The following is a 25,800-nucleotide window of genomic DNA, read 5'->3' as shown; positions in this document are numbered from 1 at the left end:
ATGTTTTCAGTTATTTAAGCTAAATTGTAAGTTAGAATTTTTAAATACTGATTATCCGTCATCATGTAATAAAAAAACTATTATTATTACTTTTTTTTTTGCAATGATCTTTGATACTTATTTACGGACATCAACGCAAGCAAAGCCGCGGGTAAAAGCTAATTTAATTACAAGGCAAACAAGCTGACTTTTAGCAAAGAAGTAATTGCAAGGCAAAAGGAAACTGATGATGATTTGCAATAAACACCATACAGAGATAGTGGGTAAAGTTAATGTTTCTATAAACACTGATGGCAAAGACAGTCCACGTGTGTTGAGAGCAGTTGTACTGATCAAGATGCATGTGTGTATAAACAGAGGTCCAGTGTTATCAGAGCTGACCTAAATCACATTTACTGGCTAAGACATTTGCTTGAAGACCTAGAAAATAACTTAAAAGCCTAAAGAAAATTAACCTCAAAGATGACATATCCCCATTAGGTAAACAATGGAGCAACGTGAAAGAATCTCAACATTTCCCCCACAATAATAGACCAACTGAAAACCGAGACAATTATCTTATTCTACCCAAGAATACTATGGATCACATTAACTACATATTAGTAGACACACTATGTACAAAAGGAATAAAAAAAAAAGTAACATGCACACGTTTGTTAAATATTTATTTTACCAACTTTCAACAGTAATTACATAATTGGTAACAATATTTTTTTTTTTCAATGACAAAATTTTATTATTAACTATAATACAGTTTTTTTTTTAAAGCTCTACACTGTTGTAAATTTAAAGAATCACATCATTGATCACACAGTAAAAACTCTTATGTAGCAAACACAAAAAAAAATTGAGCGTATAAAATTAGTGTGTTTAAGGTATGGTGTTTGCTAATGCCGCAATAAAAAAAAATGCATGTACAAATTTTGGCATTTAAGTTCTTGGAATGGCTACACAATGAATTCATATTTGAGAGAAATGAATGTACAGAGCAACTACAACTGGGTACAAAACTTCAGAATAATTGCCTACATTATGACATATCTTAACCAGACTGCATATAAAAAATAACTACAACATTTACAAAACAACAATGCACTTAAAAACAATTTGGTGTCAATCATTAAAGATGTACTTGTTACGAGCCCAGGTTACCTATACTCCCGGAGGACAGTGCAGCCATCCAAAATGTCTGTCTCTTCATCCATGTTCATTTTCCTTAAATACTTGTCATGTATTATAAGAGACATTCACAATGAATTAAAATACAAGTATCGGATAATCAGCAGTAAATATTGGCTTTAAGGAAACATGCCAACAGTGTAGTATTGTTCTAATATCAAACACAACTGGCTACATGACCAAATGGGTTTAACTTAGCAGTTTAACCTTTCACAAAATTATATTGATGCAAACAATAAAGTCATAAAGCCATTGTCATGTCACAAACACACTAACTTTTCTACAGCTGTAGCATGTACCTGCAACTTGCATCGGAAGACGACAGCCGACTACAAGATCCCACGTGTGCATGCAGACGGGAGGTTGCTTGTTTGGTCTCGTGTGTACAGGAACAAGTGGCGTACGTTAGCTCAGTGGACCCGAGGTCTCGGCTACATGTTCCCAACCTTTCAGGAACGGAACAGCATTGCCAAACACAAAGTGAATGTGCGAAACATTGCTTACTTACAGAGTCAAAAACTAGTATGTATTTAAAAATAATCCATCAAAACACTAGTTTTGTTTCAATTAGAGTTAGTTGAGAATATATTTCAGTATTGAGGGAAAAAAATTAGTGAAATACAAATTTCTTGCGCAATCTGTAGAATTAAGACATTTCCTTAGAATTGATTTCTATTGAATGAAATATATGTTTGAGGTTTTGTGTATTCAGGTCGTCGTCAAATACGACCCTCCTTAGTGTTTCATCGCCATTTTTATCACAGTTAGTGAGAGCCAGTCACTATGTGCTTTGTTTGGTTTTATTATTCCAATTATTTAATTTTTTAGAAATAATACATCTTTACAGTCGGTAATACACAAGGCAGTGGTGTCATGTAGGTGTATACCTTCTGGAGCTTGCTGTTAGCGAGTAATAATGGGAACAATAATAAAGTATGGCTGTTTAAATCTTTTGTGTGGTGAATACTTGGTTTTATCAGGAAATAGGATCAATTAAATTGTGTGAACAGTTTGTTAGGTTAGGTTAGCTACATTTAAAATACCTAATGATGTTTATCAGGACAAGTAGTGATCAAAAATAGAATTGTTTCACCAATGTTTTTCATGGAATGCCACCTAAATTATAAAATTTCTAAGTAGTATTCTAATACACCATCTAAAATTAGACGTGACCTTTTTAAGTGAAATGACTTGACAGCTAGAAGGTAGAGGCTATGACATTAAGTGTGGACTTCCTGTGCGTACTTATACATTCTCACGCTTGTCCTATTGGAGCCAAAGTGGTGTCGTGGTTCCTATCTTCACCCCCGAGAAGGGTCGACACGCTCACGGATCATCGGTGATGGGTCTTCGAACCAGCACGTACCGGACACAGCCATGTAGGTAATGAATATATACGACCGTATTTAAAACAAGTTGTAGTAACAAAACACAAACTGATTCTGGAATGTACCTATGAAACCCAGAAATACTGTACTGAATGCAGGCAGTGCAGTAATGCAACCTGGCATCCGGAATCCAACCAACAGAACGTAAATGCAAGTGGCTCATCTGATGCTAGCTCACGGGTGTGCGACAAGAGAACGACCATCAAGTTACCTTCATTGAAGTATGTATTTGCTATGTTACTGAAATGCAAAGTAATGGATACTGAGTGTGAGGTATGTTTGTCAGAAGTAAACTCTAAAATAATGGACCTATTAAAAATATTACTTTTCTATTACTAATCAAAATTATTTAAGACGGAGCTATATTCCTTTATTTTAATATTATAAAGATAATATGAATTTATTTGTACGTTAACACGAAAACTAATGAACCTGATAAAAAAAATTATTCCACCATTAGGTAAATTTTTACGTAGTTTTTGTTTTTTTGTTTTATGGTCACTGACCCTAAAAATAGTGTATATATAGTATTATAATTTTATGGACATGATAAATGCCATAATTTTGCAAGAATCACTTCCTGATACATAAAATATAGTAATGGAAAATCTCAGTTGAGTTCATTAATGGGCATAATCCCACCAATGGGGTAGAAATGGGGAAGGTTTTTTGAAAAACAGAAAAATCGCCAAACTCCCATAACATAAATACTTTTCTCTAAATATATTTTTGATATGACCAACCATAAATGCAAGGGATGGCAAAAGAAATTTGTAACACCCTTAGTAGGCATGCTACTAAATCTGTTCATGTTGTTTGTAAACCTTAAAAATATAATCAAAAACTTTTGTCTGAAACAATTTTTAATACAACCAACCATTGTTGCGAAGGGTGGAAAAAACAAAGGTTAGAAGACTAAAAAAATTTCATGACTCCCTTATTGGGTACACTATAGAATCTAAAACAATCAATTGTAAATCTTCTAACAATTATACAAAAATTTGGTTTCAAAACATTTTTCTTAAGACAAACCATTACAGCAAAGGGTTGAAAAATCAGGAGTTGGAACAAAAATATAAATAAAACTTCCATACCATGTACACTATTGAAACCGTTCTTATTACCACTTCCTTAATTTGGTCTAAAACCTTTGCTAAAGTAAATTTTTATTCAACCAACCATTACTGCAAGAGTTGGAAATAACAAGCACTGAAAGACAAAAACAAAACAATAACTTTTAACTAAGTATACTATCAAATCTGTTATAATTTATTGTAAAAATCCCAAACATTATCTTAAAATATTGGCTGAAACAATTTTCTATGAGACAAACTACTATAATAAAAACATATATAAATAATATATACCGGTAATTAAAAAATATTTAAATTTCATCACTATCAAACTGTTTAAATTTATTTTAAACTGACTTAAGATTATCCCAAGCCATGGTCCAAAGCAAATTTTTCCATGCTCATGTATTTGTGCAAGGAATGAAAACTAATACATATGTATTACCTTAGTAGGCATAATATGAAAAATTGTTCTAAGATATTCAATGATGAATGCATTGAGTTAAAAACATTTGAAATATTTGCGCTGCATGGAATATGAAAAAATGTAGGTACATTAAGTTTTTTAAATGTTTCAGAAGTTTATATAAGTTTCCAGAACAAGTAGGTACCTTGAAATCTACCTACACCCGTAGGCTGTGCCGAAAGAAATTTTTATAAATCTACATTATTCCAAATGGAGATGGACTGTGGTTCTTTTGAAAATAAATTATGGTTCCATAAGATTGATTACTTTATGTGAATAAGACCACAGAAAAATGACCACACTGACTTCCTATATATAGTATATTGTGTTTAAAATACTACTTTAGCTATTCAACTGTGCAAACAAAATGTTTATTGAAACTTTAAACATAGGCGGTAAGACTACTCCCTATTCCTATCGCTATTGGGTTTTGTGTTCCTGTAGGTTATCTTTATAAATATTTTTTTTAATGGATGAAAAGTACCCTAAGGTAATATCTAAATATTACTTTATCTTTTACTTGTGAAGCCAGTTACCGGTTCTCGTAACATACATTTTGTGATCCTATTGAAAATTTCATTATTTTTGCCATGTTCATTTTTACAATGTCAATTTTGCAATAAAAGATTTGCGATACCAATACTGTATTTATGAAACTGATGTTAGTGATATACTACCTTTAGTTTTCAATATTACGAACCATCACTTAGTGTTGGGCCGATTCCTAAAATATACCGATTCCGATTCCATTTTCGATTCTTAAATTAAAGGGTCGATTCTTCGAATCCGATTCCTTAATTTTTAGCTGACAATGTTCAACAGAGTAATATACTCAGAAAAAAAAAAGGTTGTTTATGATTTTAAAAATATAATTGCATTGTGTTTCATTTTCTGTGCAGAAATTAACATTATATACAGCTTATATAATGTTAAAAAGAATGTTATTACCATCAAGTTATGCTACCTTGAATTTCTAGCACAATTTGGCCTTTTAACCTTGCATATAGTTAGACGAAACATGTGTTCAAACACTGCCAATAATCAAAGATGTCTTATGAGTTTATGACGTATTTTGTAAATAATGTTATAACTTAACCAACTTTAGATACCTTACATTATCAACTCAATTAATTAATTGTAAAAAAAAGAGGTTTGTATGTTTAGGTTAAGAATTTTATTTTCAAGCACAACTAAATAATGATCCAAATAAAATGACAGTATAACCTCGTTGATACATATTTCAAGGGACCTGGGCGAAAAAAAATAAAAAGGGGGAAATGTAAAAATAAAACTTTATTATCTCATTATGATGGAAATGACAAGAAACAAATATGCACCACACTAAAATAAAATGTCAGAGATGCTTAAGTTTTAATATATTACCTAGAACTTAATTATCTCACTTGGTGAAAAGAATAAATCCATCCAGTCTTGTAGTTCTTCACAACCGTAAAGAGAAAATAAATTTTCGGTTCTTGACTAAGAACATTCTGTGCATGTTTTAGCATCTCAAAATTTCCACATTTTATGGTGAGATTTTCTTACACAAAATATTTAAACTCTTGAAATAATCGCGTGTTAACATTTAATTCATTTCAGAAATTTATCGGAAACAATTCTGTTAAACACAATTACTTTCAAAAGATTGTTTGTGTTTGGTAATAAAAATTTACGAACATTTCAGCAGCAATGTTTGGAAATTCAGATTAGCCAACTGCCTTTCCAAAATATATCTAATGTAAAAAGACAAAAGAGCATCGCTGAACACGCACAAGAACGCCGATTTACAGCAATTTGGTTATGTTGCTTTTAAACTTATTTTAATATGGTCGCCACTGTGAATTTGGGTAAAATCTCGTTCAAAAATTATTTCCTTTAATTCTTTAAAGTTTAAAGTGCAGAGATGTGAAACATCTTAATTTTCACGTTCATGTCACCAAAGATTTGGTTCATGGCCGTATGGTTTACCATGGCCGGTAGCACAAACAAAAAATTAGGTTGTTTACAATGGCAAATGTAGCTGCCATGATCAAATAGTTAACGTTTACGTTATTTTACTTGCCGTTTACATTTACATAATTTTCTTTACACATTTATGGTTTTGTATAGTTATTTTTGAAGGTTTACTATTAAATGCAGTGCTGCTGCAACGTAATTTCCGAAAAATGCTTTCGTTTAAAGCGGGAAAGTAGATACTGCATTTGTACTATAGGGAAAATGGCGGTGCCAGTAAATAAATACGTTAATTACCGTAATTCGTAAATCAGTTCCGTAAAAAAGATTGCATTATGTAGTTTAAAAATTATATTTGCATTCATTTTAGTATTTTCTTACGTTGCGTAGATGTATTTTGCAAACTTAAAAGCAATGCAGGAATCGGTCATGGTCGATTCCAAAACCATTGTATTCTGAATCCCACGATTATACTGTAATCGGTGGGACCGACCGATTCCGGAATCGGAATCGACCCATCACTACCATAACTATATAACAACAATTTTGACATAACTAGCACATATCGCAGCGATATTGGGCACAGGACTGCACACAGACCTAGTAGACATTATCATACAAATGGAAGGCAGAATGGATGATTTAAGCCATTAAAGATGAACAATGTTTACAAGGAAGTACATATTTAAAATTTAAATGTTTTAATAAAAACTATAAAACCAAAGATAAAAAGTACTTAGCAGATAGCTAAAAACTGAGATTTGAATTGTTCCTCAAACCCGGGAATGAACGAACCTATTTGCCTAATGCTGCATCTTCAACTAGTCACTGGCTCTACACTGTCGCAGGACAGCCTGGTCGCCGGGACGCCCCGGCCCCACCGGGCAGCTGGCGGCACGACGCAGAGAGCTACGTCTTGTTGGCGTGGATGGACGCGTACAGGGGCCCGGCCTTGGCCTTGGCCAGGTCCCCCGCCCGCTTCGCCGCGTCCCTGAGCGTGTCCTTGGAGGAGGGCGCCGACGCCTGCCCGCCCGGCGGCGCGGCGTGCGGGAACATGGCCGCCAGCACGTGGTTGAAGCCCCCGGTCATCTTGAGGCAGTTCTTGCGGAACCTCTCCATGCCGAAGGCCTGGATGGCGCGGGCGAAGCCGAACACGTGGGAGTCGACCCAGGCGGAGCGCTCGGCCACCGTCCAGCCGGGGTTGTCGCTGCTCGCGCGGTACACCACCTTCTCCACCACGCTCTGCCACAGGGAGGGACCATGCCTTCCACTTCCTAACACTCATGGTTGACTTGCATGTAAAGTAATTCTAATTTTTGACTCGAGACCCCTTAGAAAAGGGTGATCCTGATCATTGTGAAAAAAGCTCATATCCAACCACAAGACTTACTTTAACGTTATGTAGGTTCCACATCTTTCGCTATTCACATTTTTATAACCTGGTGGCAAAATAATAAGTTATTGTATCATAAAATTTTATTGAGGATATATATTTCTATCAAAACAAATGAACTTTACATTAAAAAAACCTTTTCGGCCAAGAAGCAGTGAAAACAGATTACACACATTACTGGTTTAATTTGAGCACAACTCAACTCATAGCGTAATTGCAGCAATAATACGAGGGCATTTCAAAGAGTTTAGATACAACACCAAATACTGATTAAATTTTTTTTTTGTTTATAAAAACATCTAAATGCTTAATTTTTTGAAATAGTTGCTACAATTGATCAGGCAAGTGTTAAGTCTGGCACAGACTCGGTAGCCCAGTCACAGTTGTTTACCCGCTGTCGTCAATCACATTTCAACCCGAGTTTTGATCTCGTCATTTGCCCTACAGGATGTTTCATCAGGTAAAGGAATAAGTGGAAATTGTGGGGGCAAGGTCTGGGCTGTAGGACAGAAGATCACAAACATCTCACTTGTAAGCTTTGGATCGGAGCAGTGTGTGAGGATGAGCACTGTCATGTGAAGCAAGCAACCTCCTCCTTGTAAGCAACTCATCAAACTGTACATTTGCTTGATTAGCCCATCTAATACAACTCAAGTCCAACAATATGCATAGCATTATTGTGGTGCCAGGAGGCATGGAGACTGCCTCGTCTGTCCAAGAAAACAAAAACTATGATATTATTTTTTATTAATGTGGCATTGACTGTTGCTTGGTTCTGGAGTGTGGTAAAAAAAAAAATTATAACCAGTAATAATGTGATTAATAAACTTCATCACCATCTCCTGTATTACGTGAGGAAGTCTAATGCTAAGTCAATTCTTTACTTTCTGTTCTCCAATTAACATTTTTGGAACCCAACATTCATACCATTTCCAGTACACTTAAATCACAGCCACCGCTTCATGAAGCGGTGCAGTAGTACCCTGCTATAATGTTTTCCAAGGGAACATAAAAAGGAATAAAACAAAAGCAGGAAATAGCAATTTAGCACTTGCCAGTGTTTCAACTATTTTACCAATGGACTCATCACGCTAAGTAAACATATGTATTGTTGAAACCATTGATGGATACACTTGATGCTCAAATTTGCTTAACGGAGCCAACAATTATTCAAAAATAGTCGTGCTTACAGCTTTTATTTTGTCTTTCAAGACACACTGCCACATTTCTGTAAAATTGTTTCACACTTCAGGACAATGATTTTTAGATTGGGAATGCCTATTTCCAGTTCCTCTGCCCCTTTAAAATGTGTAATTTTGGGATTCCTAGTAAATAAAATAAATTAAACTCTTTTATCACCAATAGAAAATATATATATATTTTTTTGCCATTGCAGAATAGTTGGCAAACTAAAATGTTGTAGGACTACATAAGAATATCTGTTAAAACCTCAGAATGGCAAGGAATGGAAAGATTTTATTTTTCAAGACAAGGGTGCCAACAGACACGTGATTGCGAACGTTGTGTATCTTTGATATATTGAATACACAGCGTTTGCCAGCACCAACTTGTAGCGTTAGTGATCTGGTACACTTACATTTTGCTTCTGCATACAATCTTAATGAACAATCTACATCTATGTATGGCATAGCAGTGATTGTAAACAATAATGTACGTAAAGAGTAAACCTTTTAAAACGTTAAACTTCACAGATAGGCTAAGTGTTGGAATAGTTAGTGAAGTTATTGAATGTTAGGAAGCAAGCATTACAAGTAGGAAACACCAGCAGGGACATGATAACAGGCGTGCTCACCATGACTCTGACGTAGCCCAGGTTCCGGGTGTACGTGACCAGCACCTGCTCCCGAGGGTCCACCACAGACTCCTCCAGGATCTTGACCGTGTGCGCGCTGACGAAGCGCTCCCCCCACTTGGGCACGCGGTTCGTCTTGGTGAAGACGCGCTTGCTGAACAGCTGGTGGCCGCGCACCTCGCGGAACACCGTGTCCTCCGAGAGCACGTGCGTGCTGCCGACCGAGCACACACCTCACTCCCGCACCCGTACAAGTCAACGGTTCTGCACAACGGCTAATGCTTCTGATGTAACTGTTACATTTGTGTGTTTGCAACTAAAATGCACATGACGTATAACAAGTATAATACATCCTGGATTTTGAGCGATGGGCATCGCCACTGCATGAACACGAGCAGAATCGGGAGTAGCAGTTAAGGTTGTGGGCTGGGAACTGTTTGAAGTGATAGTAGAAATGCAACTAGTATTATAAAATTATGTAAAAGAGTGAATGCAGCAGTGACACACGAGAAGACCAAGCAGGGGTGGGAAAACACTACGAGGGTGGCAGGGTGAACTTTGGAGGGTCTCCGACAGCGACCAGCGGTGCCCTCAATGCCGCCATTCCTGGTCAGCGTGTTGAGGCAAGGGTGAAGACTGCCCCATCGAGCCTCGGGAGGAAATTCATCAGACTGTTCCAACGAGACATTGGCAGGGTGCAGACTGCTGATAGCTTAACAATCTGTGCGCGAGATCGTTACTCAGCAAACACTTTGCGACACACAACACAGTGCTGCTGCTTAAACTCACAACGATAATTAAGTTGGAATATTTTTAATACATGTAAAACTACAGTTTTAGGTTATGGAACCTGATTTGTCACCAACCACTGCACAGGCTGAAAAACATATCACCACTATCCGCTATTTAATACTTAATACACTTGAAAATCTGTGAACGATACAAAAGGAAATATATATAAGCCTACTACATTTCTTCCTTACTCTCAGCCGGGTGAGAATTAAATATTCTAAGTGTGTACACAGAAGTTTCAGAAACAAATATGTTAGCCACAAATGGTGTCTGCTGGATTTTATACATTTAACCAACACACCGTGTTAAATACACTTTTACTGCCATTCTTCGACAAGCAGATGTGATCTGCAGATGAAGAACATCTATGAATCCGTTTATTGGGAACTCAAGAATAATGACAATTTTAGTGCGACCACTAGCTTTTGATAGCAAACAAACAAGCCATTCATGTTTCATCTCTAAAAATATCCACCACAAATAACAAGCAAATAGGAGCATAGCTTGTTACTAGAATAATAAAAATGCAAGCCTTGGAGTAACTGTATTTCTACAGCATCATTATGTATCCTTAAAAGTATCCCAAAAGCCAAAATTATGTTTACCTTTCTGGGTTCGGATATCTTTTCCAAAATGCTTCTGCAACTTGTTCCCACGGGTAGTGGAACACAGATGACATTTCAAAGTACCGCATGGTCCTGCCTCAAATGCCATGCATAATCTGTAAGCCAACAAGAAATTTAACATTAGCTCTCACTTCTCAAGTGAATGTTGTGTGGGTCAGCATTCAGCAGCGAATCACAGCTGCGGTACACGAAACAGCCTGAGCAAGGTGCAGTACAACCCGACAACACAGCTCCTGACAACCAACCATGTCATTGTCGAGACACCTGCACTTACATTTTCTGAAGGTACATGCACCACTGCGTCCTTCCACACAGTATTGAAATAGTCTGAGCTATGCTTGGTCTACTAATTACAAAAAAATACTTTTCATTTGAAGTAATTTAACAAAACTTCCCTTAGTAATATTTTATGAATCTATGTAATACTGAGGGGAAAAAATGTTTTGAGGATGTAAATATGTTGGTTTTGTTGTAATAGGGTGTTTTAGAGTTGTGTCTGCCTCTAAGCAAGTCAATCACTTTAAGAGCTTTAAGTCTTTTGTGGCATGTAGATATTTTAATCCCACAATTTGCTGATTCTTCAAGCCCTTCTCACCACAGGATTCCTTTGTGTGTACAAGGAATTCATACAAACTTTAAATTATCACCCATCAATGCAGTTTTATTCCACCCCTCAAGCGCAACTCCCAGCTCTGTGATACAGAAGTACACGCTGGTCACAACGTGTGCCGAGGATAGCAATGGAGCAGGTCTGAGGACAGAGAAGCAGAGGGCGGTCACCAGGAGTGTAACGGGCATTACAGACTGTGGCACAATGTTACAACACAACACTAGGATCGTGAGGCAGAAGTTTACATGTGATAAGTTTCTCTACGATTTATTATATTGTCACACGCGTTGGTTATTCCTTATCAACTCTTCAAAATGGTAATAGCATTTCTTGCATTGGAGAGACATCTTGACAAATTTAATAACATTTTTACACTTGATAAAAAAATGAGTTTTGAAGTGTCTCATTATCTTTATTTTTTAAATTGAATAGCATAAGATTTTCTTGGTCATACTAAACTCATTCTGACATTTCCGGCTTGGTTAGATTAGCACATAAATTATCTGTTAAATGAATTTTAGTAATGTAGCTGACCTAAGCTCTGATACATACATAGGTATTAATTAGTCTTCTACATACACATTTTAAAGGCCCCCTTCAAGGTTACTTTAGGGACCTTAGAAATGAATAAAAATTCCACTGTCATATTTTATAATATAAATAATAAGCTCAACTTAAAAACCTTAATTTTTATTTTACATTCTAGACCTAAATGAATTTAAAGAAACTCTTTGGTGAAAAGAACTATTTTTTTTTCTTCAAAAACTTAACTTTTTACTGCTTTATTCTTTATTAGCAATGTTTCATACATTAGTTCAGTGTCAGAGACAATCACAAGTGTACCTACAACTTAATGGGTAAAAGTTTCGTACTGCGTATCCAAGTCTATCGCTTGATCCTAATGGCATGATCCTGTGGTACATGATGCTTGCTGTTCTAATTTAGTACATCAATAGATTCTGGATACAAGATTCTAATAGTATTCAGTAGCAATTTATTATTTTTACAAGAACCCATTTGCTATTGTGTTAGTTCTTGAATGAATACCTAATTGAAACTATATAAAATGCAATGGAAAAGGGTGCAGCAATCTTATGCAATGTATGGTATGTGCACACGCTATGTAAAAAGGATTTGAGCTTCATTCACTATTGTTATACATTTGTTTTAAATTTAAGTATAGCCGAATATTTTTTTTTATTTTGAGTGTGCTTGGTTATGTTTATTTGTTTTCATACACTAAATAAAATCCAAGCAATGCTTTGGTCACCAAATAAAGAAGACCATTGGTAAGTAATATCTTTTTTGGGAATAGTGTAATTTATAAGGCCTCAGAAAAGTATGCTTTTCTTGAGTAAAATTAGCAGATTTCTGCCAAGGATGATTTATGTAAAATGTTCAATGTGTCAAAAACGAACAAAAATTTTCTTGGAAGAAACCTCCCCTTCATGGATCAAACAGATATTATAAAACAAGTCTTATTTCACCTAACGGTGCCCTTTTCAGGAACATAAGTGTTGACCTAAATAGTCAAATTTGACAGGTTCATTAAAATAAAGTTAAGATTCACCAATGCTTTTTGTAAACTTGCAATAACAAGTGAAACTCAATAAGTTGCCAGGTTATTTAATTCTCCAATACCTGAAATATAGGTAATTAAAAATGAATCCTAGGGTTGAAACACACTTCTAAAAAAACTAATTTACAAAAACCGCAAAAAATAACCAAGCATTGAATATAATCTGAGAACAGAACAAATATTCAGTGGAATTATTTAATCAATGGGGAAAGTGCAGTTTCCTGGAATGCTACAAGTGGAACAAAAAAGTCTAGTCTGCATATCCTTTAACTTCTCAATCAAGAGCATTATTTTATCATACGGTCATATTATCCGTAATTAGAACTTTGTACACATTAGCTTAACTGTAACAACCTTTGAAAGTCAGTTCATCTATAAACCGTCGATGCCTAGCCGCCTTGCCGAGGTTGCAGGATGATGGATTGAGCACCGGCTAGCAAGGACAGCCCCCCAGGACACTATACCACTGAAGAGAAGAGTGGTTCGGATAAAATGCATATTATTTAATATTACGAGAGTATGCTGTTATAGATACTGCTCGCGGTCATGGCTCACCCAGGCCTTTTGAGTGCAAACTCTTTATTGTGCGTACTGACTGCCAGTCTAGCTGATTTTACGGAACTCGATGCTATGGCGTGACGACCTGCACCTTTGATACGGAGTCGAAGTTACACAGACCAGGGATGTTGAGACATGACAGACGTTGCACGGAGAGTTAAGAGTCAGGGCGGTTGGAGGTGGGTATGTCACACAGAGGCGACTTGATCACATGAAAAGAATTTACACTAAACGAAACTCATGCGCTGTGGCTTGTGCCCACGAACATGACCTCACACCAAGCAACACACTCGAGGGCCGAGGAGAGCCCCCCCCCCCCCCCCAGGCCGGACAAGGGAGGGGCCACGGAAGTCTGTGGGCCTTAATTAAAAAACAATCTATTTGCACTGATCACCAATCGATGGTCCTGTCATACAGTCGTACAGTAAATATGTATTTGGGCTATATCTGTTAAAAAAAAAAAAAATTAAAAATCCTAAAATACTTTTATTCTTTAACTTCCTCTTTTCATTAAACCCGGCGGGGATAAGAAATTCCAAATACTTTAGGAGATTTCACCGTTCTTATTTTGCAATACAAGACCTGTGCAATCATTCGACCGCCGCTATTTTTTATATTGCCATGTGTTCGTGAATGCCTAATCGTTGCCTACAATCAATGATTTCAATGTGGAACATTGAATGTAGTTCGCACAACGCCGCTAGAGCGCAGGTGTTTCCACTGTAAATTAACACATGGCTTATGACATAAAATGTCAAATTGTTGATGAAAGAACATTTTCCTGGAGTTTATTTGTTAGCAGTGTGCAAGTAAGTTGACTTTACCGGTTATAAGTTGCGAGAAATTAATGATTTAGACTATTTTGCATGTACTTTGGTAACATAATATTCTAAAGAGTTATTTGATATAATGGTGCAAAATGATAAAAACATTGCATTTATAAACGCTGTGCTAGTTCGTTAGGCTATGGATTTAATGATTTTGATGTGTGGAACTCTTTAGTATTCCTGTACACTGTAAAAAGACATACATTTAATTATTTGTTTATATTTTAAGATGGTGTATTGTTGTGTACCATTTTGCAAAAGTGATTCCTCACAGGTGACTGGCATTTTATTTCATCAGTTTCCAACAAATTGTGATTTGCGCGACAAATGGCTTAAAGTCATTTTACGACAGGAAAGTTCTGATAGCAGTGATAAATGGCAGCCTTCAGCTAGGTCAGTTGTCTGCAGCAAACATTTTAGTAATGAATGCTTTAGTATTTCTACTAAAAACAAGAGACTACTTCCGAATTCTGTCCCTACTATTTTCCCTGGGTATCCATCATACATGGTTGAAAATAAAAAACAGGCCCGTAAACTTCCAAAAAAGAGGACACACGATTGTGCATTCTCTCAACAAAGAAGTACTATTACAGAACAGTGCTGTAACTAAGACATTGCAGATAGCTATGCGAATTTAAATGCAAATTCTGTTTCAGTTCAAGTTGATCTAGAAAAAATCAAATGTTGATGTTCACATAATGTGGTTGCAAAGAAATATTCGTCACACATCATTGTAAAAAAGAATAAAATAATCACCAAATTACGAGCAAAAAACAAAGAACTAGGAAGACAGTTAAAAGAAAAAAAGAACGTTTCCCATGCTGAAAAAATGTATTCCAATTTAATCGCAGCTAAAAATGCTAATAGTTTGAAGGCGAAATTTATATTGGAGCAACTGCAGATGTTTGGTAAAGGAAAATTGCCATATTCAGAAGAGACATTAAAAATTTCCTCTCTTTGGGAAATGTGTTCACCGAAAGGTTACAACTTCGCAAGAGAAATTAACATATTACACTTGCCACACAAATCCACCATAAAAAAATATGTAGGAAATTGTTCTGGTCAAACAGGAATCACTGATGAAATCATACTGAGACTGATAACAGAATTTGAGGCACTAAGCACAGATCAAGAACGGATTGGTTCACTCATTATTGATGAGATGTCAATTCAGCCCAAGTTGTTATACGATAGGCAGCTTGATAAGTTTCATGGTTGGAACGAATTATCAGACGAGAAAATGGACAATGGTGATGAATTGGCAAATAGACTTCTATGTTTCATTTTTAGAGGTATTTCTGCCAAGATACGAATTCCTGTTGCATTTTTCTTTTGCAAGAATTTAGATGACTCGCAACTGTACACAAAAACTCTGCAAGTAATAGAAGCCATTGAAAAAGTGGGATTTTGTGTGCTGAGAATTGTTACTGATAATTCCAAGGTAAATGTGGCAATGTATGAGAAATTATGTGAAGGGTCTGTCACATCGGTGATACATCATCCTACAGACAAGACAAGAAAAATATTCCTTAGCTTTGACCAGTCACATAATAAAAAATATCAGGACACAGTTTCTTGAGAAGACATTCAGGCTAAATGGGACTCAGATAACAGGAAAGCATGTGCAAACTTGATATAAGTTACAGAAAAACTCTTGTGTTTACCCCTGTTCGGAATTTGTCTCGGAAGATGGTATATTGGAAAAAATGAATGTAAAACGAGCAAAACTGTTATTTTCTGAACCAGTGACTGCTACACTTGAGACATGCAGCACACTTTCAAGTGAACACTTTCCCGACAAAGACAGTCTACAGGCAACAGTTCACTTCATGAAAATAGTGAGAAAGTGGTTTGACATTCATGATGTTTGCAACAGAACACAAGCCTGTAGATCAAGGAATATGGACAAACTGCACTTCTTTTCCGTGAGTGACGAACGTATTCAGTGGCTTACACAAACATTCCTGCCTTATGTAGCTGATATTCAACAACTTGGTCGAAACCGAAACGAAACCTTCAGCTCAGAGACCTATGAAGCACTTGTAATCACTACAAAATCAACAGTTGCCTGCATAACATATTTGCTGGACAATGGTTTTCACTATGTCTTAACTAGAAACTTTTCGAGTGACGACATTGAATTGTTCTTCAGTCATCTAAGGCAACTTGGAGGTTTTAATGATGCTATGGATGCTCGGTCATGTTTGCATGCAATACAAACAACCCTACGCACTGGTATTATACGAGCATCAATGTATGCAAATGTGGAGAGTGATTCAAGCTTTTCATCTTCAAAACAATGCCATGCAAAGCCCAGCTCTTTCCAGTCGACTGATGTTCTACCAAATTCTGTGCTGGAAATCCTGAATCGTCCATTGAACAGTAAGTATTGATACCCAATCTTAATTATTAGTGAGTAAAGTTGATTTTCATTTTTACATTTGGCGAAATTTTCTTTGCAGCCTGTCCAGCAACAATGAAAACTGCATCAGTTGCCTTTGTTTGTGGCTATCTCGTAAGAGTTGCCGAGGAGAACACCAACTGCATTCACTGCATGGACTTGCTAGCCACAGTATCCAGTAATTCACCGTTAAATATGCTAATCCATAATCAAGACAGAGGTGGCTTGAGATATGCTAAGGCTTCGTTTGTTTCTCTTGTGATGATCATTGTGGAATTTTGTGTAAGTGCATTAAAATTTCTGCCCAGCAAAGGTGTACAAGAATCACACAATATTTTACAAGATTTATTGACACTCTTAAAAGTTCGAAATGTGACAATAAGAAACTGTGCTTGTTATTGTTGACAAAGCTACTAAATCCATTGTTGAGCGACATTGCGATGAGATGTACAGACAAATACTATCGCGCGAAACAGTTCAACAGTAAACCTTTATGCAGAAAGTTACTGAAACTGTGAATAGTAAAGGTAACTATATTTCTCAGGTCTGACAATATTTTTTGTCGGGTAATTGTTGTAATGTTTTAAACTGCAAGAAGGAATTTTCATGGTATTCGTCACATCAACAAGAAAAAATTGGTTAGTAGAATTTGTAATTTATTATTATGCTTATTTTAGTATATATTTTATATGTAAATGTAAAAGTACATAAACATTTTTTTTAATGTAAACATCCAACTAATTTCCGCGCTAGTTTGTTTTTTATATGTTAAAATTTACAAATTTTGAAGATAACTCCCATATATGACAGCGTAAATCTACAGCGTAAAACCCTGCCATCTTGCGGCGTTTTTGGAACTAGTTGTATCGACACTTTTACATGCGAAAACCGCAGCCATGCGAAGGCCTTCCCAATCTCGTAGGCAACGGCCTAATTAATTAAAATGGTCGATTATTAGGTCAAGTCAGTTACATTATAATACTTTCAAACTAAGCGGACATTAAAAATAATGTGAACTAATTTTAATTGTTCTTTAGTTTTAAAGTATTTATAATGTAACTGACCTGGCCTAACAAACCGGGACGAACAGTAACAACTCACAAATTTTTTTTTTTTTACTTATTACTTGCGCAACAATATACAAACCACAAATAAGTAAGACATTAAAATTTGAAATGTTAAGAACTCACCTAAGTTGGAGGCGGGTACAATTCCTTTGCCATTAGTAGGAAATGATGTAGTCGTTTACCTACGTCGCGGTATCTCCGACGGAACATAAATTCCGCAAGGTACCCGACGTAGTGGTCAACTCGTCGACCATATCGAGGTACATTCTGCCTCACTTCCCGCCAAAGTCTCTCTATTCTTTGGGTGTTCGCCCTTGTGTCGGGATCAACAAAGTTCATACTATGATTAACCTTCAGGTGAAGATAATCATGCTGAGAAAGACAATTATAAGCACGCCAACAGTCGCTTATAATTGTTGTTCCAGGCGAAATGTACTTCTTGATCACGCGCAGGAGCGTTCTGCTAGTACCATCTTTGACAGGAATGAGAAAAATGTTATCACTATTTCTTTCGATTCTGCCAAAAACCCACTGACCTTGGATGACTCGCCCCTTATTATTCTTACCAATTTTAGCCTCATCAATTTCGACAACATTCCCCGGCCCACCCAATTTCCCCACATTTACGTCCAAACTCCACTTAATTAAAACTTCCCTACAAAAGGACGCCCAATCTAAGACGGTTTTCAAGCTAACATTACAATTCATTTGAATGAACACTGTATTTGGGCAATGAATCGTTAAAAAAAAATAAGTTATCTTCATAATCGTTTTAACCGAAAGACGACTTTTGGAGAACCACGTGCCGTTTCTGAAAGATTTTTTGAAAGAACGAGATACCCTTTTAATTTTTTATTGGCACGAGTTATTGTTTTCCGGTGACACTGAAAAAAATCGCTGTCCTCGGCCAACTCAATTACCGTCCCACATTGGTCGCACTTTACCTCACTACTCAAAACTCCATGATCAACTAAAAATTCAAACAACAATTTCCAATCATCACAAAATCGAATACATTCAAGGAACACCCGCCGCATAGCTGACTATTCCCAGAAACACAGGCCATTTCAAAGACAGAATGTAACACAATAATGACACGAATTCCCAGAACGACTACATCTAAAGATCTAATGATGAAATGGCGGAAGTGACCGTTGTAATTACACACCGTTTTGAACAATACACGAATAAATAATCCCGTATTGGTTCATTTTAGTGATGGGCACCATCGAATAAAAACTATCGACTAAATCGATAGTACGAAACCATCGTTATTCACTATTCGTGACTAAATCAGTCGAATGAATTTAGTCATTCATTCGCTTGTTGTTGGTCAATCGGTGTTTTGTGTTCGTTAGTATTTACAGTATCAGCTGAAGTTAATCATTCTGTTTGAGCTACATTTTCATGATCATTCATTTTGATGATTCTATCTCACACATATAAATATCGTTAGCAATATTGAATATAAAACTCTTGTTTGAACAATGGGTAAATATGTAGTGTACGGATTATCGTCAAAAAAAAATTTAAAAATCTGAAATAACTTTCATTAATGCTCTTTTACGTCCTCTTTTCATTACAGCCTGCGGAGATAATAAATTCCAATTACTTTTGGAGATATCGCCGTTCTTATTTTGCAATACAAGACCTATTTAATCATTCGACATTCGCCATTTTATATTTTGTCGCGTGTGCGTGAATGCCTAAATAACATAAATTTTACATTAGGTAAGGTTAGTTACATTATAAATACTTCAAAATAAACGGAAATTAAAAATATCAATTAATTTTAATTGTATAGTTTTAAGTATTTATAATGTACCTGACTTGACCTAACAAAACAGGACAAAGGTAGATTAGGTCAGGTCAGCTACATTATAAATACTTTGAAACTGAACGGACATTAAAAATAATAAAATTAATTTTAATGGTTGTTTAATTTTAAAGTATTTATAATGTAGCTGACCTGACCTAACAAACCGGGACAAAGGATGAACAGTAGGAACTCACGTAATTTTCTTTTTACGTATTACTTGCACAACAAATAAAACATTAAAATTTGAAACGTTAAAAACTCACCTAAGTTAAAGGCGGGTACAATTCCTTTGCCATTGGTAGAAAATTATGTAGTCGTTCACCTACGTCGCGGAAAAAAAAACTCGTAAACAAGCAACAATAGTGAACGCCGCAGGAGTGCACAGGATGAAAATTAAAAAATCTGATATCTCCTAAAGTATTTGGAATTTCTTATCTCAGCCGGGTTTAATGAAAAGAGGAAGTTAAAGAGCACAGAATAAAAGTATTTTCGGAATTTTAAATTTTTTTTTAAACAAATATCGCCCAATTATTGAAAATTAATAAATTCTATATCTCCTAAAGTATTTGGAATTTCTTATCTCCGCAGGCTGTAATGAAAAGAGGACGTAAAAGAGCATATAATAAAAGTTATTTCAGATTTAAAAAATTTTTTTTTGACGATAGTTCGTACACTACATATTTACAGAACAATGTTTTAAAACCTTAATGTGCTAACATGTACTCCAGTCGCAAGATCACATTCACAGTACGATAATCAAACTTTTTAAAGATGATAACTAACAGGCGGTCAGCTAGCACAAAGATTTCTTTTCTGAAAAATTGAAATATAAATTCCAAATTGCATTTTTCAACTTTCCCAGGATGATTTAAACCAATTTATTAATAAGGGCATCGTGGAACTTCAAGTTTACCAATACTTGACCATTTTAACAAAATAGTTCTTAGGTTAGCTACATTAAAAATACTGTATACCTCAGGGGCGCAACAACTAAATTTCCAAAGGGGGGGCAATATACCTTTTTATAAAGAATCATCGATCCCCCCTATTGAAGCGGGGGGTCTGGGGGTCTTCCCCCGGGAAAATTTGTATTTCAAGGTGGAAAATGGTGCTATTTAAGCAGTTTTATTATCTAAAAATTGATTACACAGCACTTTCTTTGCCCCCGTTTGCCCCCACTTCAAGGTTTCAGTGGGGGGGGGGGGGGGGGGGGGGCAAAATACCCTTGCCCCCTCCCCCCTGTTGTTGCGCCCCTGCTATACCTAACTGAAAACTGCTGGTTAAGCTACATTTTAATTTGGTAATTTTTGACTCAATAACATATGATTTTGCAGTATATTTATTGTAACCTAACCTAACAAACTATTCATGAAGTTTTAAAGTACCTATTTTAAATGTCACTAACCTAACATAATTAACCATCCACATTAGGTTAAAATATTTTAATTGTATATAACCTAACCGATCATTCTCACTATATAACAGTATTTGTAACGTGTAACCTAAACTTATCTCATTAAAATTTAAACTATTGGTAATTAACTTGGAAGTATCGCAATTCCCTGTTAGATAATGGTTAGGTTAGCTACCTTAAAAATACTTAAAAACTTTGTGGACAGTTGGTTAGGTTAGTATCGCTACACTAAATATATAGAAACAGAATATTTTTGTGGTTGCTTAGGCATTACCAATTTAAGATGTAGCTATCCTAAACCTAACCAACAGTTCTTAAGATTTACAGTATTTTTACTGTAGCTATACTAATCTAACCAACCATCCATAATATTTTAAATTATTTTTAATGGATCTAACCTAATCTAAACGACCATTCTCACTATGTAACAAACCATTAATATTTATACTGAACATGCACAAATATGGTTTCAGAATGGAAGGTTGTAAATGTTAGGTTTTCCGATCCAGTGATTCTCCATATAAAAAAAATGGCACTGGCTGTGTCAATGCACAGGTATAATAAATGTAAGCTATAAATTGTGTTTTCTCAGAAACCAGCAGGAATATAAAGATGCTTCTTTTCTGAATAAATACAAGAGCATCTATAGTTTTCAAAAAAAGTTTTCCCCCCTGCAATTTATTATTAATTTCCGGAAAAGCCGCGAATGTAAGGATATTACCCATTTTGTAAAGATACACTTTAAAATTCATGCGCTCATGCTCGGGATAAAATTAAATGCTTTTAAAGGTTTATGTATTGTGTTTGTGTATTTTAACAAAAGTTTTGTACTATGGTTATGCAGTAGGTCTTGTCTATTCATAATTTTTTTTTATTGTAACAATCGACCAGTCCATACTGAGATTGATAAAATTCTTTAACAGATTTTTGATTTGGTATTTGTTTTATTACATTGCTACTTATACATGGTTACAATTACAATGCAAGTCATGCTTTAAGAGGTAATCCCAGTATTAAGATTTTTGAGGTTTGGTCCATAAGATTGTTTTCAGCACAGCAATTATGGTTACGGTTTAGTACGCTTTTTTTCATTACTTTGTGCTCACGGTCCCCTCAATCATTCGACTAATTTTAAACAATATTATTAATACATTAAACCCTTATATTATACTCAGTAATTTTTGTTATGTTAACACTGAGCCGGTAATTATAGTTTTAAAATTGGTATTAAAAACAAAAATAATAATTATATTAGCAGAGTGAATATCAATTGGAACAGTTTTTAATCGTTCACACACATTCAGTCATCAATAACAACACCGTTCAGCTTGCAGCGAATGAAAAATAATTTGACTAAAACTATTGAATAATTATTCAATAGTCCAGTACGAATAATAATTGATTATTCAATAGTAGAAATTAGTCGATGGTGCCCATCATTAGTTCATACGAATATTGGCCTATCACACAACTATCACGTGACAACATTCTCCAATAAAAAAAAAAATAAAAAAAATAGATACTCGTAAACAAGAAACAATGGTGAAAGCCGCATGAATACACAGGTATTGTGATGAAAATTAAAAAAATTGATAGCTCCTTAAGTATTTGGAATTTCTTATCTCCGCTGGGTTTAATGAAAAGAGGAAGTTAAAGAGCATACAATAAAAGTATTTTCGGATTAAATTTTTTTTTTTTTAACAAATATCGCCCAACTACATATTTACCTTGTTAATTTTTTTTTATATTTTAATTTCAGCAGCAGCCAGCTCAAGAATATACACACATCAATTGTTAAAGTGGGCTACTGATAAAATTTTGTGCCATATCACATGGTTGTGACATATGAGAAACAAAGGTGTCAATACCTTTTTGTACAAAGCTGAATAATGCTAAGTTGGATTTTTTTTTTGGTTGTCAAAATACACACAGATATTACTTTGGCATTTGTCCTTATTGAGATATATTGTTTAGTGGTGTTTTGTTTGGTTAACTTTGCAATAACTAGAAAAAAATTGGCAGTGTTGGACAGGGCCGCAACTGTGAAGAGGAGGGGGGGGGCAAGCGGGGCATACACCCCGGGCGCAAAGCTGTGGGGGCGCCGAAATCGCTTGCATTGTAATTCCTTCCTACTACAACTGGTAACTGATAAAAAGTTGGTAAATATTTACAATCGCAGTAGATGCCAAAAAAAATGCTAAAAATCTGAAAATACTTTTATTCTGTGCCCTTTCACTTCCTCTTTTCAAAACAACCGGTGGAGGTAAGAAATTCCAAATACTTTAGGAGATATCAAATTTTTTAATTTCATCATATGTAGAGTCGCGGTATATGCCAAAAAAAATGCTAAACATCTGAAAATACCTTTATTATATGCTCTTCAACTTCCTCTTTTCATTAAAAGCGGCGGAGATTAGAAATTCCAAATACTTTAGGAGATATCGAATTTTTAAATTTCAGCACAAAACCAGCGCATTCCTGTGGCGTGCGTGCACCATTGTTTCTTGTTTACGTACGAGTATCTATTTTTTTATTGGATAATGATGTCACGTGATTGTTCGTGATAGGCCAGAATTCAAATGAACTAATACGTGATTATTTAGTTCAATTATTGTTTAAAACGGTGTTTAATTACCGCCTCCAACTTACGTGAGTTTTTAACGTTTCTAATTTTAAAGTCTTATTTTTATTTTGATATTGTTGCGCAAGTAATAAGTAACAAAAAAATTTACGTGAGTTGTTACTGTACATCCTTTGTTACGGGTTTGTTAGGTAAGGTCAGTTACATTATAAATAATTTAAAACTAAAGAATAATTAAAATTAATTCACATTATTTTTAATATCACCTTAGTTTTAAAGTATTTATAATGTAACTGACCTGACCTAATCGACCATTTTAGTTTACTGTTCACCCTCTGTCCGGGTTTGTTTGGTCAGGTCAGTTACATTATAAATATTTTAAAACTAAACATCCATTAAAATTAATTCACAAAATAATTTTTAATGTCGGCTTAGTTTGAAAGTATTAATAATGTAACTGACCTGACCTAATCAACCATTTTATTAATTACGCATTCACGATTCACGTATTCACGAACACACGGCAAAATAACAAAAATGGCGCTGCTCGAATGGTTCCACAGGTCTTGTATTGCAAAATTAAAAAATTCGATATCTCCTAAAGTATTTGGAATTTCTTATCTCCGCCGCTTTTAATGAAAAGAGGAAGTTGAAGAGCATATGATAAAGGTATTTTAGGATTTTTTACATTTTTTTTGGCATCTACCGCGACTCTACATATCATGAAATTAAAAAATTCGATATCTCCTAAAGTATTAGGAATTTCTTATCTCCGCCGGTTGATTTGAAAAGAGGAAGTGAAAGAGTATAGAATAAAAGTATTTTCAGATTTTTAGCATTTTTTTTGGCATCTACCGCGATTGTAAATATTTACCAAAGTTTTTTAACTTGCATGCCAGGAATGTCTAATCTGATTTACAATATAACGTCTCAACATATTTATTTTAAAATACTCTGAGAAAAATGTTAAGTTCATCATTAACATAAAAAATTGTACAGGGAGAAGTTAGAAAGTTTTAATGCGTCCTCTATACGAATACAGTACAATGTTGTCAGAGAGGGTGGTACCATTGGCTGTGCGGAAGAGCATCCTCTATTTGCTATGATGATATCATCAAAATCTTTGCTGCAAAAAGGTCTCGCAAGTTGAATTTGAATCTTTAAAAAAACATTTATGACGACAATTTAATGAACAAGTCTAGTGATTATACGGACTACTTTATGGACATAGTGGGTTCATGCATGGAAGTTACAGTAGCACAGAAACTGTTACATGTAGGTATGGAAAAATGCTTAAATAGCACCATTTTTCCGTGGGAGGGCCACCGGAACCACTGCTTTATTGATGTGGTATGTGCAAAAAAAGAGGGGGGGGGGGGGGCGCATGAATCCATTCATGCCCCAGGTGCCAGAGACTCTAGTTGCAGCCCTGGTGTTGGATTCGAATCTGGTATTTGAATCTAACTTATCCTCAGTTGTGTACTTTAAATTATTTCAAGGCCTGTTATTATCTTAGGTAAATTAACATAGCATTACACCATCAAACAATAATAGTGTAATATATGTCAAATTTGCTGTCAATATGTGTACGTCATATATTATTTTGTGATACCCAGCTATCTGATCCCTACCTGTAGGGAAATAACAAAATTTTAAATAACATGCAAATAATACAAATGTGTTTCCTTCAACAATGTTTGGCTGCTTACCCAATTCTGGAAAATGGTATTAAAAAGCCTCAAGAGCTAAAAGCGAAAATACTTATTCAAACCACGCCATGCATTTCATTACAAAACAACAAATAACAAAGCAGAATTTCCGTCCGCCGGCCCTGAGATCGTCACGTACTTCGTACTACCCAACGAGCATACAATCGTACTACCACACAAAATTACAATATCTAGAACCATAGAACTGAGGAATAAATAGAACCAAAAAAGTATTTTAAAAAGTAGATACATTCATCAAAGATCCAAATCAACCAACCCCATTAAAGATTTTAAACCAAACTTAACATCTTAACTTAAGCTGATTTTAAAAACGAATATCATTTCACCAAATATTTTCCCAGGGCTTAAAAAAGATAAATATTGCTTAACTTAAACGTACCACAATGGTCATTACTTTGTGTTGCTTCCGAATTCTCACAAGGGATGCTGATTCATTCCTTACTTCACCCACTAAATCGAGATTTCTAAGGATGCAAAACTTGTATCGCTTCAGAATCGTGTTTTATTTTGTTTGTATATAATATTTGTTAA

General features: G+C 35.3%; 1 protein-coding gene across 1 annotated transcript; it reads right to left on the bottom strand.

Moving 5' to 3' along the window:
• Positions 1 to 648: 648 nt before the first annotated feature.
• LOC134530085 (PRELI domain-containing protein 1, mitochondrial) lies at positions 649 to 25,417 on the bottom strand. Its single transcript, XM_063364668.1, has 4 exons — positions 25,249 to 25,417; positions 10,663 to 10,778; positions 9,266 to 9,479; positions 649 to 7,301 (listed from the first exon to the last, which is right to left on the bottom strand). The coding sequence occupies exons 2-4, from the start codon at positions 10,749 to 10,751 to the stop codon at positions 6,969 to 6,971; spliced, it is 636 nt and encodes a 211-aa protein (XP_063220738.1). The 5' UTR covers positions 10,752 to 10,778; positions 25,249 to 25,417; the 3' UTR covers positions 649 to 6,968.
• Positions 25,418 to 25,800: the final 383 nt, after the last annotated feature.

The sequence above is a fragment of the Bacillus rossius genome, chromosome 3, assembly GCF_032445375.1.
Source record: "Bacillus rossius redtenbacheri isolate Brsri chromosome 3, Brsri_v3, whole genome shotgun sequence".
Classification (NCBI taxonomy): domain Eukaryota; kingdom Metazoa; phylum Arthropoda; class Insecta; order Phasmatodea; family Bacillidae; genus Bacillus; species Bacillus rossius.
Note: the sequence above shows the minus strand (reverse complement) of the source record. Positions and strands in the feature narration are given on the sequence as shown.

Coding starts and splice junctions, on each gene's coding strand:
- LOC134530085 (XM_063364668.1), bottom strand. CDS start 10,751: ATGCGGTACTTTGAAATGTCATCTGTGTTCCACTACCCGTGGGAACAA. Junction 9,480..10,662: donor AGATATCCGAACCCAGAAAG/GTAAACATAATT, acceptor CTCGGTCGGCAG/CACGCACGTGCTCTCGGAGG. Junction 7,302..9,265: donor TGGGCTACGTCAGAGTCATG/GTGAGCACGCCT, acceptor TCCCTGTGGCAG/AGCGTGGTGGAGAAGGTGGT.